The sequence below is a fragment of the Paroedura picta genome, chromosome 3 (assembly GCF_049243985.1).
Source record: "Paroedura picta isolate Pp20150507F chromosome 3, Ppicta_v3.0, whole genome shotgun sequence".
NCBI lineage: Eukaryota > Metazoa > Chordata > Lepidosauria > Squamata > Gekkonidae > Paroedura > Paroedura picta.
In genome coordinates, this window is record NC_135371.1 from 122,562,004 (window position 1) to 122,580,185 (window position 18,182).

The 18,182-nt window shown below is 46.0% G+C and overlaps 1 protein-coding gene and 1 long non-coding RNA gene across 6 annotated transcripts in view; one reads left to right on the forward strand and one right to left on the reverse strand.

Moving 5' to 3' along the window:
• The window catches only part of LOC143832726 (uncharacterized), a 62,370-nt gene extending 51,222 nt beyond the window's left edge, over positions 1 to 11,148 (reverse strand). The window contains exons 1-3 of one of the 2 annotated variants that reach the window (XR_013229379.1): positions 10,972 to 11,148; positions 10,366 to 10,885; positions 6,524 to 6,669 (exon numbers count right to left, since the gene is read on the reverse strand). This is a non-coding gene — a long non-coding RNA (uncharacterized LOC143832726). Of the gene's footprint in view, positions 1 to 6,523; positions 6,670 to 10,365 lie in introns of both variants that reach the window. The other variant, XR_013229378.1, reaches the window with a different exon arrangement.
• PMP22 (peripheral myelin protein 22) overlaps positions 9,851 to 18,182 on the forward strand; it is a 35,606-nt gene continuing 27,274 nt past the window's right edge. The window contains exons 1-3 of one of the 4 annotated variants that reach the window (XM_077327549.1): positions 9,851 to 10,088; positions 13,066 to 13,167; positions 14,018 to 14,120. In XM_077327549.1, coding sequence (XP_077183664.1) covers positions 13,090 to 13,167; positions 14,018 to 14,120 — 181 coding nt within the window. In that variant the 5' untranslated portion in view covers positions 9,851 to 10,088; positions 13,066 to 13,089. Of the gene's footprint in view, positions 10,089 to 10,280; positions 10,355 to 11,318; positions 11,477 to 12,086; positions 12,206 to 13,065; positions 13,168 to 14,017; positions 14,121 to 18,182 lie in introns of those variants that run through there. The other 3 variants (XM_077327550.1, XM_077327548.1, XM_077327551.1) reach the window with 3 other exon arrangements.

The following is an 18,182-nucleotide window of genomic DNA, read 5'->3' on the forward strand; positions in this document are numbered from 1 at the left end:
TAGTGATTGAACTCAGGATGTGAAGGGAGCTTGTACCTAGCTATTTCTCTGTTTATATAATTACTAGGGGCCAAGCCCATTACATGCAGGAATACGACGAGTGCTAGATTAGGGGGGGGGGGGGAGAACACTGTGGATGGCCTCCCCCTCCCCCCAGGACCTGGAAAGGCTGCAGACAGCTGTTATGGAACTCACCGGTAGGGGTAGCTCTCATGAAGTAGGGATCTGCAGCCTCTGGGCCTCAAAGGGAAGTGGAAGGAGGAGGGGGTGGTCAGGAGCATGGGATGGAAGGCGACTGGTTGGCTGCTGGACAGACAGGCAAGCTGTTTGGAGGAGGAGGCACTTAGGGGTGGGACAGCATCCCTGAGTGGATGATAAGCACTGAGTGGCACTTAAGCCATGAGATATGCTTCTCCTCCAATGCCTTACCAGAAATATTGTGGAACAGATCATTTTCTGTACTATTTAATAGTGAAAAAACATTGTTATTCTGATCGGTTCTGGTTCAACTCCTATAATCAAAACTGAGAAGAGTAGAGATCTGCAAGAACATGCTTCTAATTGCAGCACCCTCCTGGAAGAAAAGAGCCAAAATTACCATATTGCTCAGGCATATGCCAGACAGTACTCTTGCAAAAGTGAAGATAATGAACAACAACAAAGGGATGATGGCAAACAGTACATGGAAGGCAGTGACAGAGAAGTCAAGGGCATGAGCAAGGGAAGGTCACAGAAATAATGTGAATGATAAAATTAAAGCTGCCAGTCTGTATTATCAGCAACAAAAGAAAACACTGAAGGATTCTTGTACAGAGAAGCAAGCATCATTCACAGCAGAAAGAGAGTACAAGTCCTACAAGATGAGCAGTAAGATAAGAATGGAAAATACACAGCTCGTCCTCTCTGGCAACTTGGCAATCTTGTTAAAATTCTGAGAAACAAATTCTGTTGAGAAAAAAAGTGATTTCCCAAGTTTAGTAGATGCTATAGATATAAATGTAAAATGTGGAGGAATAATAAGGCATCTAAAACTTAGACTGTTAATTTTGCTCCTCCTGTCTCATTATTGTAAAAAAAAAAACCTTATCCATCCATGGTTCCTCTATCATTATCCATCCATTCCTTGGTTCCTCTATATATTTGTGAAACAGCCTGGGGGGTGGAACGTGTCCAGCTGTCCAAATTGGAATAGGGCAAAGTTGGCTGCACCCTGATTGGCCCTGCCCCTACAGCTCCCTTCCTAACTCCCTGGATGCTAGCCATGCTCCTCCCAGACGCACCAGAGACAGAGAGAGACACACAGAGCTCAGAACATGAGCCCTCATTCCCTCCTATCACTCCTGCTTTGAGGGAGGCAGAGAAAGACACAGAGAGAGCTGCCCCAAGCTGCTGACCAGCCCAGCTTCCCTGCTAAGAAGGGGCTCTAATTACCTGCTATGGCTCCTGCTGCCAGGGTGAGAGTGACACAGAGGCCCATTATGCATGGAGTGGAAGGTCCGCATTCGGGGTGGAATGGCGGCGGCCAAAATCACCAATTATGCATGCTGCAGGCGGCAACTGGGCACAGAGTCAACATATGCCGTCGAAAAAGCCGCGTTAGCGAGATGCGGAAGAAAGTGGAGCTTCCCGGGACCAGGTCGTAACCAGAAGCGGCTCCAGAGTAGCCGCGTGCATAATCGGATATTGTGGGGTTTGCCGCTGTTGCGTTCCATCCTGTGCATAAGCGGTTTGCTTCACTTCTTCCTCCTCCACGTTCTCCATGCCGCCGTTTCAGTGGCTGTGCATAATAGGCCAGAGAGAGCCGCCCCTGCTGCAAGGAAGGGAGAGAGAGACAGACTCCTAAGAAGGAGTCCTAATTACCTGCTATGCCTCCTGCTGCGAGGCACAGGAAGAGACACACACAGCAAGAGGGATAGAGACACAGAGAGAGATCTGCATATCTCTGTGTCCCCTGGGTCCTAGCGCTCATTGTATTCCTGATTGCAATTGCCTTTCTATATAGTATTTCTATATTTAAGGAAAATAAAACACACTGATCAGTTTTACATTCACTGCTTGAATAAAGGTGCAGCATTAGCTACTACTAAATATACACACTGACATGATAACTGTATGTGGATCTCACTGCTTATCAAATAACTAACCTCAGTTCTGGTGGCACTCAAAGAAGATGGGGATTTCTCAGTAATAGTGGACCAGTTCCCAAACAGACTTTGCTCTAGTCTAAGGTGACCAGATGTTAACATTGGTAAAGCAGGACACCATTGACCGGTGAGGTTCTTGATTTAAAATTTGGTCTATATGGAGCAACAAAAAGTTTCATAGAACGCATAGAACACAAAAATAGCATTGTAATATATATATTTTAATTTCAACATAAATACAATTTGCCAGGTACCCCCCAGATGTCCCTCCAAAAGTGGGACAATCTGGTCACCTTACTCTAATCCCAAGAACTGATTTACCAGCATTAGTGTTTCACAGAAACGCACTGGAAAGCACAAACAGGGATCCATATCTGCCTGTCCAGCTATGTAAACAAAGTCTACTTCCACAGCCTCTCCATCTCCATTCACTCCTTCCCCCCTTTTCCAGGCCTTTTATGAATTCCATGCTTTGTGACCTCAGTTTAGACTTTTCTCATCTCCCATCTCCCCCTTTTCCTCAAGCACATTCCACCCCCCTCCTTTGTATAATTTTAATCCTTAGAAGAGGAAATGAGAAAATCATTTTTAAAAAATCTGATATTGGAGTACGGCTCTTAAATTGAGGCTTTTTTCCACAGAAGGCAAATCACACAGTAAAACCCCAATCCTTTCGACTGTTTGACAATGCTTAGGATGTGGCTCTGTAGGACTATCTTTGGGACCAGATATGTTTATCAGGCATACTTTGAGACACACATGAGTGTTTCTGTGCAGGATATTTTCTTGTTCTTTGTTCAGCACATCCATTGCAGCCCAGCTGAAGTCCCATCCACACACCCACACTCATTTTTCCCTACTGTCATATGGATACAGAAAAAAGTATAACTTAAAATGCAATCCTACACAGGTCTACTTAGAAGTAAATGCAACCATGTACAATTGGGCTTCCTCCTAGGAAGTGATATTGGTTTTCCAGGGGGAAACGTCTGATTCATATTTAATTAAATAATCTAAATAAAGTTTGTAAAAGAAGAACTGGTTTTTGTACTTTGGTGTTTCCTATCTGAAGGAGTCTCAAAGTGGTTTGCAATTGCCTACCCTTCTTCTCCTAGCAACAGACACCCTGTCAGGTAGGTGAGGCTCAGAGAGCTTTGAGAGAACTGTGACTAGCCCAAGGTCACCCAGCTGGCTAAATGTAGAAGAGCGGGGAATCAAACCCGGTTCTCCAAATGAGAGTTATCATTCTTTACCACTACACCAAGCTGCCTCAAGAAGATTGCTACAACATTCCTGGATCATATCAAGCACTGGGTGTGTCCATGCTGCATATCCCACATTTATCCCATCTAAATAGAATTGACTTGCAGTACAACCATCCTGCCAATGCTAGATAAACAGACTATATTTACATATGCAGGGTGGGAAGTTTTCCATGGAAAAATATACCAAAGTAACTGTTTGGCCATTGTGTGAGACAGACGGCTGGAGTGGATGGACCCACTGGTCTGATCCATCAGATCTCTTCTGTGATATCAGGTTACATATCTTGATTGAGCTATGGGGAGCTAATTATTAGAACCTAGGCAGAGCGCACATATTACCCCCATTTCTACAGTCACTCCATTGGCTACCCATCAGTTACTGAGCTCAGTTTGTGGCCTTGGTCCTTCATATCTTTCTAGAATGCCACTCTCCCTGTGCTCTGCCATGACATTTTGCTAATCTCAGCATGACCTTCTGAAAGTGCCTCCCTGCAAATAGGCAAGATCAATAATTACTCTTACTGACATGCATTCTTTGTTGTGGCCCATGATTTATGACATGATCTGGGAAGGTTCCTACTTTCCTGGCTTTCCACAAACTGTGGAACTGATTTATTCAAAACAACTTTTCTGTGAGGGAACAGGACTGGACTGTAATGGTTCAGAAAGCTACTCTGATAAAGGGATAGGGAACGTGGCCTATATCACTGTATTGCTGCCTGTTACTTTAAGTCAGCCTTTTGAACATGGAAGAACCCCTGAAATATATTTCAGGCTGTGAGGTATACCAGAAGTGGTGACATGCCTCTTCAGAGAAGTGAGCATGGAATCCAGCCAATCAATTGGGGCCAGGAACCACTAGCCAGTTTCCATTAGCTGAGCATAATGTTTGTCAGGAGGGGGATGTATTCAGATAGGTGGTCCCTTAGAAACATTGGACCCTGTCCTCGGATGCCTTAAAGGCACCTTAAACCTAATCCAGAATTCCAATGGAAGTCAATGCAGCTGCTGGAGGATATTATATGGTTCTCCAAGATGTGTCTCTTCTATACCATATATGCCTCTTCCATGCCACTGAATATGTTATGTTTCAGTGCTTATATTTGTGTCAGGTTTGTTTCAGCTCTGTTTTAGGTTTTTTGCTATTTTTTCAGATTTTTGTAGTCCAAACCCTACCAGTTGATTGCATTCGATCTACACTACATAATCTGCCTTCAATTTCAGTAAGAGAGGCAGGCTATAGATAATGTAAACAAGTAAAATAAAGAAATAAGTAAACCAGGTGTCTAGATTCTCCCTCCCTCCTCCCATGCAGAAGGGTCCTTAATTATTCTTAGGTATGCATGCTGTACAATAAGACTGACAATATTAAGACTATGGTCCCAACTTCAGGTTGAGGATAGAACTGCATAGGAGAAGGAACTCACTAGGTAGGGTTTTAGGAAACCCTAAAAAGCCTTAAGTTGCCATTTGAACTACCTATCATGTGTTCTTGTACCATATGGTGGAATGAGAACATGATAGTGCCACACTTTTAAAGGAAATCTGTCTGTTCTACCTCTGGTCTAAGTATACTATAGTCTTTGCCAACAGACTGTATCACTATATATGGTATGCACATTGCAAGTTTCTGAAACTTCTGAAAGTTTCTCTCATTCCATGTATTGTTTGTGCAAAATTCAAATGTACATACCCCTATAGCATTCTCAGGCAGAATAGATTTCCTTGTGGCTTATTCACTTGATTAGAAATATTTGGAAACAGCAGATGTAATATCCCTAAAGCTATAATGGGAACCACATGCTCCATAAATATGCTCAGGAGTCTCTATCTTTTTGGACTCATTTTACTTTCCAAAAAACAAAGACCCTTCTGAACAAAGTTTTGAGTTCAGTGGAACATTTAAAACCAACAAAGTTTTATAAGCTTTTGTGTACATGCACATTTCTTCAGATCAAGTGTGTATGCACATAAAAGCTTATATCCAGGATAAAATGTTGTTGGTCTTTAAGGTGTCACAGGACTAAAAACTTTGTTGTACAGACCTGAAACCACTTTCTAAGATAGAATAATGAATAGATGCGATCACATATCTGTTTTCCTGTTCATAACTTATCTATGCCACTGTGCTCAAGGGTCTTTCACCGCCTCAGGCTATTCTGATCTTATGTTTGGGTTTTGCACAATTTAGAATAGAAGAGCCTTACTCCAGACAGCTTCTACTGGATAAAGTACAAAATGCAAACCCCACCCCCCATCTTATCTGAAATTCCTAACATCAGATTCCAAATATTTCGCATTCAGAACATTATTATTTGAGTTTTCCTTTTATTTACTGCAAAGTTAAATCTCCATTATCATTTAAGTGTAAAAGCAATGCAATTATGACCTAGCTTTTCACAGAATTCAGCTAATATTCTGACACTGAGTTTTAGATACATTGTTGTTGGGATTTAGCAGAGTAAAGTGGTCTTCCTTTGTCTACAAAGACTCTCAATTGTACCTGAGTAAGTTTGCAAATTGGGGAAGGCACTGGCAAACCACCCCGTATTGAGTCTGCCATGAAAACGCTAGAGGGCGTCACCCCAAGGGTCAGACATGACTCGGTGCTTGCACAGGGGATACCTTTACCTTTACCTTTAAGTTTGCAAATAGCTTACTAACAAAACATGAGGTAAATTACATTTGGACAGAACACATATAAGAAATGCCTTTTCCTGACTAGACTAATTGGCATCTTCTATCACAGGCATGCCCCAACTGTCAGACTTAAAGAAGTGCACACTGGGAAAAGGAACTCTGACTACAGTGTGTGGTTTCCCTCCCTTTCTTTTCAGGCTCTCGCTCACTCCACAACAGCCCAGCTAACAGATACAAACTAACAAACAGTAACATTGCTGTTTCCATTCAGTGACTAGAATGGAGGCATATTCCAACCATTGTGCAGCATCCTTGAGCCAGGGCTTTAACTGGTGGTGGATTTTAAAGACAAAGGGAGCCATTCTAAGCAATTCTACTCAGAAGTCTTGTGCTATTCAGTGGGGCTTACTTCCAGGAAAGTATCTTCAAAACTGCAGTCAAAATGTCTAATCATTAAATTGAATTCTAAATTACTTGTGACAAAGGCTTCAGCCTGCCATGATAGACTCAGCCTTGTATTGCTCATAGAAGTTACTTCAGATGAATCTTGTGAGTTGCCAGTTCATATGTTGAAAAGGTCACATGATGAGACAGCTTGTGAGAACTGGGAAGGACGGACTCTGAAAAGAGAAAAAAATGTGACCCAATGTAACATGTGACTTGGATTTAGGGCTACTGACATGTGATGACTAGGGTATCCCCATCCCTAAAGGGTCTGAGATGAAGGAAGTGGGAGGGAAAGAGACCAACTTTATGTGTTCAATGTATGCTACTTACTCACAGCACAGCCCATTTTTTAAAGACTACACCGTTGTAGCTTTGTTTAGGATTGCACAGCAGGTCACCCAGAACAGCTCCACAGGACAACAGTGGAAAGGGATGATGGCAGGCGAGGGAAAAGGTGATTGAAATCAATAGGTTTAGAAAGGTGAAACTCAGATTACAATTGCACTGTTAGTGAATCTGGGTTGCTTCTGCTTTGTGACCCAGACACAGTCAGCCCTGTTCTATCTGATTAAGGGAACTTTGACTCCCAAAAGCTTATACCCCTGAAATATTGTTGGTCTTTCAGGAGCCACTGGACTCAAATCTAAGAGCCTTGTTACGTGTGATCTCATTGAGCATTATAACAAAAAGGTCCTCTATCTGCTCCAGCAAGATCACTAATTCTACACACTTTGGATAATGCACTTTCAATGTGCTTTTGCAGCTGGATTTTCCTCTGCACAATAGGAAAATCTACTTCTAACATGCATTGAAAGGGCATTATCCAACGTTTGTAGATTGACATGGCAAAATACAGAACTTTCTAAATCTGACTGAAGATAGAACATGAATAACTAAACCGGAATTTGAATTTAGCAGGGGTTTCCACCCCCAGCTAAGTGTATGTTCATCGACTATGCAAACTGGTCTTGTGCGTGTCAATAATGCAAGCAGAATTGACTTCCCCTCCAGTGATTTCTTCCCCACAGCAGCAGCTAGAAAGCAATTACTTTATATGGCATTGACTCCAAGAAAGTGGGCATTGTATGAAAGAAACAAAGTGCCTACTCAACCCTGGAAACAAACTGCACTTTTTCTGCACATCAGTAGAGGGCTTGAGTTATTCCCCCTAAAGAGGGAGCAAAGGCCCATGACTGGAATGCCTTATGTGCCTTATGGAATACTTGAAGAAGGCAGGTGTGTACCTGTCTCTGTGCAGAAGAGTAGGGGGAAAGCATGGAGTTGGGGAGAGGGAGAGCTGCTTATTAAAGCATATAACACCCATCATACAGATAAGTCATTTGGGTTTTTCAGATTTAAGAATCAGATCTGAATATGTTTTCTCTTTGAGAAATGCTGGTTTTAAACATGTGCTCTTAGGCAGGCTTTCTCAACCAGGGTTCTGTGAAGCCCTAGGATTTCTTGACAGCCCTGGAAGGGTTTCCAGAATGGGTGGGAGTTAATTTTTTATGTATTTTAAAAATGAGTTAAACGTTTCTCAGGTGATATGACCATATGTGGTCATGTTGACTCCCCCCTCCAAATGGCCAGTGATGGGCCTGGAGGGAGGAGGGGGAGGGGCCTTGGGTGGGCGTGGACACAGCTATGCTTCCCAACCCTATTCTGCACCATCATGTCACTCCTGGGGTTTCTCGAAGCCTGAAGAATGCTTCAGGAATTTCTCAACAGTAAATAGTTGAGAATACCCTAAGACAATACTTAACAGTAATTTAATAAAGCAACTGTACGGTTCTTTCTTCTTGTCTCTGCCACATCGGTCAAACCAATTAGCCTCACAGGCTGCCTATTCACAAAGACAATGAGTGAAATATATATTCAGATGGGACACGTTGACAACCTAATGGATAACAGTACTAATCTATCATATTTTGATCCCACCTTTAGGGAGATAAAAATCCCCTACATGGGTCTCCCCCATGTTGTCCCCACAGCAGCCCTGTGGGGGTATGTTAAGGGGAGAGAGTGATTGATCCAAGGTTAAACACTGAGCCCTGGAAATCTGATCAGAGGCCTTTGTCCGAATCCAACTCTTCACCTACCACATGATATTGGCTCTTGCTACATACCTACTCATAGCATTGGGCTATATCTTAACCATATGATCAAGAAGCTATTTCTCAGCATTCAAATAATGCAATGCCTGAAACAGACAAAAACCTGTAGAATTCACCACCCCTACAAAAAAAAACCAAGGTTTATCCTGGGATATCCATTGTGTCACAAACACAGGGAGCAACAAAAATACACTGCAAAGTAGGTTGTTTAAATAACAAACGACACTCGTGCCTGTTCTAAAAATGCACCAGCATTCATTTTCAGATCCCTAGGTAAAAGAAATGCACAGCAGTTAGAGAACTCCCAATTTTGAAACTGCACGTTGTTCATTTTTTACACCTCATTTCATTAAGCCAAATGTCTTTTTTCTTTTGCATGTCAGGGCTGCTACCTTCACACTCATGTTCCTACAAGAACAAAGTTTGAGGCCAGCGGCACCTTTAAGACAAACTTTTTATTTGAGGTAAAGGCTTTTGTGTGCATGCACACTTCATCAGATACAGTGTGCATGCACTCAAAAGCCTTTGACTTGAATAAAACTTTGTCTTAAAAGGGCCACTAGCCCCAAACTTTGTTCTGCTACTTCAGACCAACACAGCTGCTACCCATTTGTTTCTGCAAGGTTCTCCTTGGCCTAAAACAGGAGTGGCCAAGCTTTGACTCTCATGTCCATGGACTACAATTACCATGAGTCCCTACAAGGACCATGGGCATCTGGAGAGCTACAATTTGGTCATCCCTGGGCAAAATGTCATACTGAAGTTATATATGAAACCAAGGAAACACACCAGTGCCTCCCTCCAAAACAAGCAAAAAGCAGAGAAAAGCCAAACACTGGCATCATGGACGGTCATGCCAAGTGTGGTAAAAATGGAACACGGGAAAGGGGTGTCCTCTCTTCCAAACAGCTGCAATACTCATTTGTCAAGTGCCCCCAAAGCCATGTGATTCCTGAGTATCATGGCGGCGGAGAGTTCTCCCACAAGGGTCAGCACCCGTCCCCCTCCTATTGAGTCCCATTATTTCACAGCTTTGGCCCAGTCTGGGGTAGCTGAGGGAGAGAGACGGATTGCTCGGGAGGCTTTTCGGCAAGCCTAAGGCGTGCTGCCGGCCACTCCCCTCCGGAGGAATCCTTTTCTCCCCCTAAATAGGCCCTGCGTGCTCACTCTGTTCCCTGCTGGGGGATAAAGATAGAGAGACGCTGTCTCTTTAAATAGTCGAGGGTGTTCTCTCTCAGGCCACCATGACATATCTGGGCGTTGGAATGGGGGCTGAATAAACCCGGCCAGCACGAGACCAGCGCTCGCAGTAAAAGGGATTGTAACCCGAGAAGACGCACCGCACACGCAGCGCTGCAGGGGTGGTTGGGGGCAGCTCAGTTTCTGCTTGGGAAGCCGGCCACAGGAGTTTAAGCCACTCGGCTCTCGCTTTCTAGGGAATACCACCATCAAGCAAGGGGGGATTCTCCTTGGCACCGGTAAGTCCAGCTTGGAAACTGCCGGTCTTTCGCACGGAGCTGGAGTTTCGGGGCTTTGCCGCTTTTGCAGCGGGGGGGGGGGGGGGATACATTGGGTCATCAGAACATCGCGTCCCCATAGAACGTCACGGTTGTTTGTTAATTCGGATCACCCGCGACCGCCAATCCCGTGCAGAGCCGCCAAAATTCCAGGGATACTGGTGGTGAGAAAGCGCGATACTACCCAAAGAACGCGGAGTGTACGAACTCTTTCTCTGGACAAAAATGTAAGTCATACCTGAAAAGGAAACGGGACGGGAGGTTGGTATAGGTACGGACCACTTGGAAAGAAGCGGGAGAACCAGATCTCCTTGCCCAGGAGGAGCGATGCGCTCGGACCAGGCGAGGGAGAAGAACGATTTTTCAAGAGACGAGAGAGAGACGCACGTGCTTCCTTCGGGGATAATGGACGGGGATCGGTTGTAGGGCGAGAGCCTTGAGATCTCTTCAGGTCAGGATGAATGGGGCGCCGGGATTTCCTCGCCCTGGAAAGCTTGTGGCGGTAGTTGACGACAATCGGGCAGCCGGCTTAGGGTAGTGGGGACCATTGGTGCCCTCCGGAGGCTGGGCCTTTCGCCTTGTTCACCGTAGCGTCGTGGGGGCAGAGCAGCGGCCTCTAATCTGGCGAGTCAGGTTTAATTTCGCACCTCTCCTCCATATGCAGCCAGCTGGGTGACCTTGGGCCAGTCTGGTTCTCTCAAGGCTGTTTTCGCAGAGCTCTCTCAGCCCCCCCTCCTCTCCTCCTCTCCTCAGGGTGTCTGTTGTGGGGAGAGGATGTCAAGGCGATTGTAAACCGCTTTGCGACTCTTTCGGGTAGTGAACAAAGCGGGGGATAAAAACTTACTCCTTTGCATCCTTGTTTGCCCGGGCAGCCCCGGAGCTCAGAACGCCACCGCCGTGCCCTCTTGGTTGCCCTGAAGCCATGAGCATCGCGAAGGATTGTTTCGCGGGGAAGCCAGGCCGGGCGAGGTTTCCACGTGGATTCTGGGGAAGGGTCCGAGCACGAAAAACAGGGTCGGAAGGCGCTCTCCCGGCAGCTGCTTTTGGCGGCGCAGGCCCCCGTGGAGGCAGCAGCCCAGACCCCTTCCCCCGCCCTTTCCCCCCTCGGAAAAAAGGCCTTTCTCGAGAGGAGGCAGCGGCGTCTGTTTCTGCTGGAGCCGGCGTGGTAGGCACACCCCGCTTGGCGCCCGGCCACAGTCGGGGCGTTGTTCCTCCTTCGACGCGAAACTTTCCAGCTCCCGCCCCTTGCCGGGCTCAGTCAGGCTTGACGGGGAGACGCGCGGGCAGCCGCCTGGGGATCGGACCCGCAGCCTTTCGGGCAAGAGGAGCGAGCAATCGGTGACAGGACAGTAAGTCGCTTATGCTTGTGGGGCGGCGGCAGAGCTTCTCCGACTGGCGCCGCAGGCTTCGTGCCCTTCGGCTTCGCGCCCGTTGCCTTTGGGAGAGCAGGCATCGACAGCCCTTCTCTTCCTCCCCCCTTCCTCCCCCCGCCGTTTACATCGATTCAGGCGCGCCCCGATCCGGAGGAGCCCTTCGGCCTCCACTCCCGCTTTGGGAGACGCGCAGCTCCTTTGCTTTGCGCTCCATGGAGGAAAGTGAACGACTCCAGGCTGGGGCTGGGCTGGATATAATTAGAAATGGGTTTGGAGCTCTTCAACACGTAGGTCTTTCTCCCTCCCTCCCGCCGCCGGAATTCCACCCTTTCTACAGTCGCTTGGAAGATTCGTGAGGAGTGTGTAAAGCCGTGAATGGCATTTTAAAATACATTTCCCCCAATATACCTTTTCCTTTTCGATCGCTTTTCACCCCATTGCCAAGACCCCCCCCCCCATATTGCTTCCCTTCTATATGGCAAGCCGCTCTGCTAGCCCCGGGTTTTCCTGGCTGCCTTTGGCTGGCGCCTCCTGTCCGCCCTCCCTAAAGAATGTGTCCCGCCATCCACCCGCCAGCTCGGAGGAGGAAACCAGCTTTGAAAGACTTCTTGACGAGCCTCTGTGGGGATTCTGTCCCGCCATTGGGGGCATTTCTGCGGTTGTCCAAACAGACTTGTTTGGCTGTGGTGGGGAGCGTTGGGCTGGGTGAGCTCAAGAAGGCTGCTGGTTGAAGGCGGCTGCAGCATGTGGATTATTCAGAGGAGAATGGGGGCTTTGTGGCATAACGGTTTTCCATTCCTCACCTCCATCCCAGCCAGAAGAGGATTGGTCTAAGCATTTGGGGGGGGGGGGCTGTGTTTTCAAATTCTTATTTTTAGTTCTGCTTTTACAGTCCCTTTATTTGGCTTTTACTTTGCCTTTGAAGTCCTTTCTTAAACACCCCTTCAGAATACAGATGTTTTATTTCTTGTCCACTGGCTGTTTCTGAAGAGAGCTTCTTGACTAAATGGAAACTTTGAGGAATGTAGCAGCATAGGAAGTGTTCACCATACGACAGATGGTTTTTAAATCTGGGGAAATGGAAATCGAACCCCAGGAAAGGGAATAAACCAGTGTGCAAAGTTTTAAGGATAAATGGGTGGGGAGTTTTCAGCATTTATTCCAGCTCTTTCTACTGTATTTGACTTTCTACTGTATTTGGCGGGAATCACTGCTCTTTTCTGAACACCGCCATTTGCCCAGCACCTGGTTTACTTCAAGTAATTGCCCTTTTCAGGCCCTTCAGACAGTCAACACTAATTTATTTCATGACTCTCTAGTGCTTTCAGCTTTCCCAGGAAAAAAGTTGTGGACCTTCTGTTTGCATTTTAACTTTTTCTGTTGGTGAAGCTGAGACATACTTTATGAAGGTGCTTAGCCCTCTTACACACCAACTCTTAACAATGTTTATTTTTCCATCTCAGCTGCTCCCTCTGCTGTTCACTGTGAGACGATAGGTTTCCCTCCACTTTCTACTCTTTAAAATTGGCTCCTTTTACCTAAAGGCATTTTCCCTTTCTCTCCAGATCAGTCCGAGACCTTCTGCCAAAATGCTTCTTTTGTTGCTGGGGATCATTGTATTGCACGTGTCAGTTCTTGTCCTTCTCTTCGTGTCTACCATCGTCAATGTAAGTATAAATATCTTTTAGTGCCTCACATTAAACACAGTGAACTGTGGTCTAACAGGAGTTAGAATCTGGTTCTAGGTGTGTTTTGTTTGGACCTCACTTCTATGTCGGTCTGTGGCAATACTTCCAAGTAAGGGATCCTTATTCTGCAGCTCCATGGGAACCTTTACTTAGGAATAAACCCCACTGAAATCATGGAGTGTCTGAATAAGTTTGCTTGCGACTGGATTGACTGGTTTCATTAAATCTAATTAATTTAGCCATTTCCAGTTTTTTATTTAACACAAGCGCACACAACTACTGGGTTGTCCTAGGCAGAGAAATGGAACCGGCCAAATGAAACTGATTGTATGAGCAGCTAGCTCAACTCTAGGCAGCCTTGTTTGAACGCTCTTCAAGAAAGTCTTATAAAAATACTTCCAAATTCCTAACAGATGTGTTGGGAGTGCCTGCAAAAGAGTTCTCATAGCCTTGCCACTGGGAGGTGAGGGTTGAAGGGAAATGGATTTCCCTTCCCCTGTGAGATTTGGCAAAGACTTAAAAGAGATTTCATCCCCCACAATGAAGTCAAAGGGATGAGACAACAAAGCAGATATTTTTTTCTCTCTGAATAGTGATTATATGTGTATTTGTGTATATGATTTTGACAAAAAAGGCCTTTATTTATAAACTTTGTGGAAAAATTGAGTAAATTGCTGATGACTTTTAATTAAAATAGTCCTTCAGAGTTCAGAATTAGGTGAGAACAACCATGTCTGGTGAAAGTTCCCTAGGAAATGTATCTGTTTAGCATGAGGCTTTTGCTGCTGCTGAGTTTTCCTCATCTTATCAATTTATCCTTATCTTTCAGCAATGGCTCACTAGCAGTGTGCGCCTAACAGACCTTTGGCAGAATTGCACCCAGGGACCAGGGGTCTTAGAGGGAATTCATTGCTCAACGTCATCCACAAATGGTGAGAACTTTGGCTGAGAGTGTTGTCGTTTTTCAGAATCATGTTTGGTACCTTGTTCCACCTTACCCCTGTGAAATATTTATTGGCTTTTTTGTAACCTGCTAGTCCATAATTTGTTCTGCTTACAGTTGAGTAAAAGCCCATCCTTTTGGTCCTGCCATTGTGTGTCTTGCAGTGTCCTTAGCGTTGCCAGCCTACCTGTGAGGTCTGAAGATCTCCTGGAATTATAACAGATCTCCAGAATTCAACAGAATTCAGTTCCTCTTGAAAAAATGACAGCTTTAGAGGGTGGACTTTATGGCATTGTACCCTGTTCTTTCTGGCTTTATGGCATTGTACCCCCCCCCCCGAGAGCCGGGTTGTGGCAGAGCGACATCTGGGGGACGGCAGCCCCCTCCGGCAGGCGCGGGCATAGAGGCACTGGTGGAAGGCTGTCTTGGGGCAAGGGGCTATAGAGAGGCCCCTGCTGCCGGGCGCACCAGAGGAGAGTGGGCCCTTGGGCCGAGAAGGCCTCCTGGCACAGCAGCGCTGCAGAGGAAGGCCCCCCCCCCAGGGGGAACAGGCCATGTTGAGGCCCCTCTCTGCCGGGCGCACTGGTGGAGAGTAGCCCTTAGGGTCTGCAAAGCTTCTCGGTGTGTGTGCAATGCATGGAAGCCCCCCCCCAGCCCAAGAGGGCCTAGAGAGGCACCCCTCCTCTGGATGCACCAGTGGAGAGTGGTCCCTTGTCCCGGGGAGGCCTTCTTGAGCATGCTCGATGCAGCAGAAAGGCCTCCTGGGGCAAGGGGCCGGGGAGAGACCCCCACTGCTGGCTGCACCTGGACAAAGTGGGCCTTTGGCCTGGGGAGGCCTTTAGGGGCACGCTCAATGCAACGGAAGGGCCTCCTGCTGCAAGGGGCCGCAGAGAGGCCCCCGCCTCTGAGCGTGCTGGCGGAGAAAGGCCCCTTGGCCTGGGGAGGTGTTTTGGCGGGTGTGCCATGCGGTGGGAGGGCCTCCTGGGCCAAGGGTCCAGAGAGGGCGGATCACGGCGGGCGGGGGGCCATGATGGGACAGAAGGCCAGTTGGGGGAGGCGCAGTGGCCGCAGCAGGGCCTTGGAGGAGGGGGGTGGTAAGCAGCAGGAGGTCTCACGGGGGGGCGCGTCGTCGATGTAGTGTCCAGGTGGTGCGGCAGCTGCTGGGGAAGGGCCTAGTGGAGCAGGAGCCGCGGCTGCAGCCAACGGCTGTGGGGGCTGTCCCAATCCGGAAGCGCCCAGTTTTGCTGGGTGAGTCCAGATTGGCCCGCTCGGCTGGCTGTTGGCTGTGGCCACTCTAGGGGCCGCCCATTCCAGATGTGCCCAGCTTAGTTGTCTGAGAAATGGGGACTGTTTCATAATCTAAAAATCATCAACTGTTGGAAATTTATATGATAATCTGTAGTTGCATGCTATATAAACTACCTGCTATTTTGGCATATGCTTGAAATGGCTTAACCCTTGGAAAATCATAGGCTTTTGTTCCATATTTTGACCATAGTTAGGAGATGAAGTTTCAAATTGCTGCTCATCCATGTACTTAGCTGCCCCATCCTTCTCTTTCCCCTTTAATCTCCATTGAAATTATGAATAATGTAAGGCTGAAAATGGGATCTGTTAAGGAGAATCATGTTGGAAAGGTGGCTAAAGGGTCCTAATTTGCCATAGGATTACATAACTTCAATCATTGTGTGGCCATTAGTACAGCATTACTGGGGGGGGAGAGAGAAATCTTTGTTAATTTCATTACTTTTGTTTTGTTCATTTGTTTCACATTAACTTGTAGCTAAATATTCCAAAGCAAGGATTTCCAGCCATGGGTCCCGGGACCCCTGAGGGTCCACAGGAGTTCCATAGGGGGTCTGCAGCTTTCCCTTTCTTGCCTTAATGGACTCAGCCACAAGTGGGTCACTTATAAGATTCCCAGGATGGTTACCTTGTTGGGCTTTTGATATTAGTAGACCCAAGATAATGTGCCTTAAAATATAAGTTCACTGATGAAGTGAAAATGAAAAAGAGGCTGTTGTACCTAGGAACTCGTTCTGCTTATAACAGTTTATATTGTTTAAAGTTTTTGCCATCGCCAGCTTGAAAATTACTTTTACTTGTCTACAAGTTAGGGAACTGGCTGCTTCAATTGGTCCCCGTCCCGAGTGTGAGCTCTCTTGTGTTTTCTGTTCCTGGGAGGAGGGAAGAACCTACATGCCTCCTCCCACCTTAAACCGCCTCCTTTCTCTCCCCCCTCCATCCTCCTCCTGCCTGTTAATGCAGGTGGTGATGTCACTTCTAGTGACATGTTACTTATGGGGGTGTGGCAGGGAATGTGGTCAGATGACATCACTTCTGGAGCTCCTCAAAGCCTGAAAAATTATTTCAGGGGCTCCTCCACAGTCAAAAGATTGAAAAAGGCTTAGTAACTAGAAGTGCCGCATTCCAGCAGTTCGGGAGTAGGTTAGTTCAGGCATCAGATATTTTGGTGATCATAAAGAATCCTTTTTCTCTCAAGGATGTTTTAACCACAGAATATTTTATTCTATTTATACTGTATAGTTTATGTATGGTTATTTTTCAGTTTTTTAAAAGCTTTTGACGGAGTATTGCACCAAAGCTAGTTAGAAGGTAGGAAACAGCAAGGCTGATTCAGTTGCCACCTTTCTCCATATCTTTCCTGTTGATCTGGCGATAAGACTGGTACTATTTAATTCATAAGTAGTATAGCATCAGATTGAACAAAGTTTGAGTCCAGTGGCACTGTTAAGACTAACAGTTTTATGCAAGGTATACACTTTGATATGCATGCACACTTCATCTGAAACAAAATATCCTAAACAGTAACATATGGGGAGGTGTTAATTGTTAGAATGAAGATGCAGAACAGCTAATAGTTATGATTGTGTTAGTGGATTAAGGCAGTGATCGAGATCTGTGAACTGTCATAAATAAGCTTACAAATCCAAGCTAAAAAAGAGAAGATTGAATCCAGTGTCAGCCCAAAGATCAACAAAATTAAGCTCATCAGCAGGAACTGGGGGACTAGGCCTGTCCAGATGCACACCTATTTACAGTGAAACAGATTTCCTTAAAGGTTACAAATGTGGAGTCTGTTAGTTGCCACATGGGCTACTTAGAACAAATGCATAAATAACCCTGCAATAAATGAAGGTAAGCTGGAATAGCAAATGAGATAGGTAAATAGCAGCAAATTAGCTTAGAGTTGATAAAGGAATAAACAACAGATTTGAGAATTGATGGCATCAGACTGTTATCCATGATAACTAAATATGGAACCTCTTGGTTTGTAGAGGACATGATTCTGATCTTTGGGCACCAGGGACAAGTAACGGGATAGTTGTCTCCATGGTGATTTGATTGTAAATTGCCTCAGTCGCATTCTCCTCTTCATAGAGCAGGAGCCCCCTTTTCTGTGCATTCAACCTAAGAACAAACCACCCTTCTACGTGTGGGTTTGCTGTGTCTCACTGGAAGTCATTAATAAAATGAAGCTGTCTCCTGCATTTATAGATGGTGGATGTTGCTTCCTTTTCCAGCTGTCATGTCACCAGGATCATAAGTCTTCGTGGGTGTTTTAATTATCACAAGCATTCATGCCTGTAACATTAATTGGGCCAGATCTTCTGCAGATAGAAGCAGAGAGAAGAAACATTTCATCTCATTGCAGTCTCATAACTCCTGCAGCTGTTACTCAACTGAATGCAGGTTTCACAACTGAATAAAGTTGTGCCTTGGGGTCAGGAAGGACTGCTTGTGTGTGGTGGTGGTGGAGGAGGGAATGGAAAGCAACAAAAATCTATAATTTTCATCACCTTCTACTGACTAATTCCTGCATCCAGCCCAAAGTTCTTGACACTGCCAAGTTGACTGTATGTAAAACCAGGCACCATTAGCCCCCCCCCCCCAGGTGGATGGTCAGGCAGAGATTGATAGGTTTTCAAAATTAAGTGTGAAAGTGGCAGGTGCTTGTCATTTGTATGCTTTCCCCCATGTTTTGCATCCAGCCCCTGCCTAGAATTTTCTCCCATTCATGTCAGTTGGC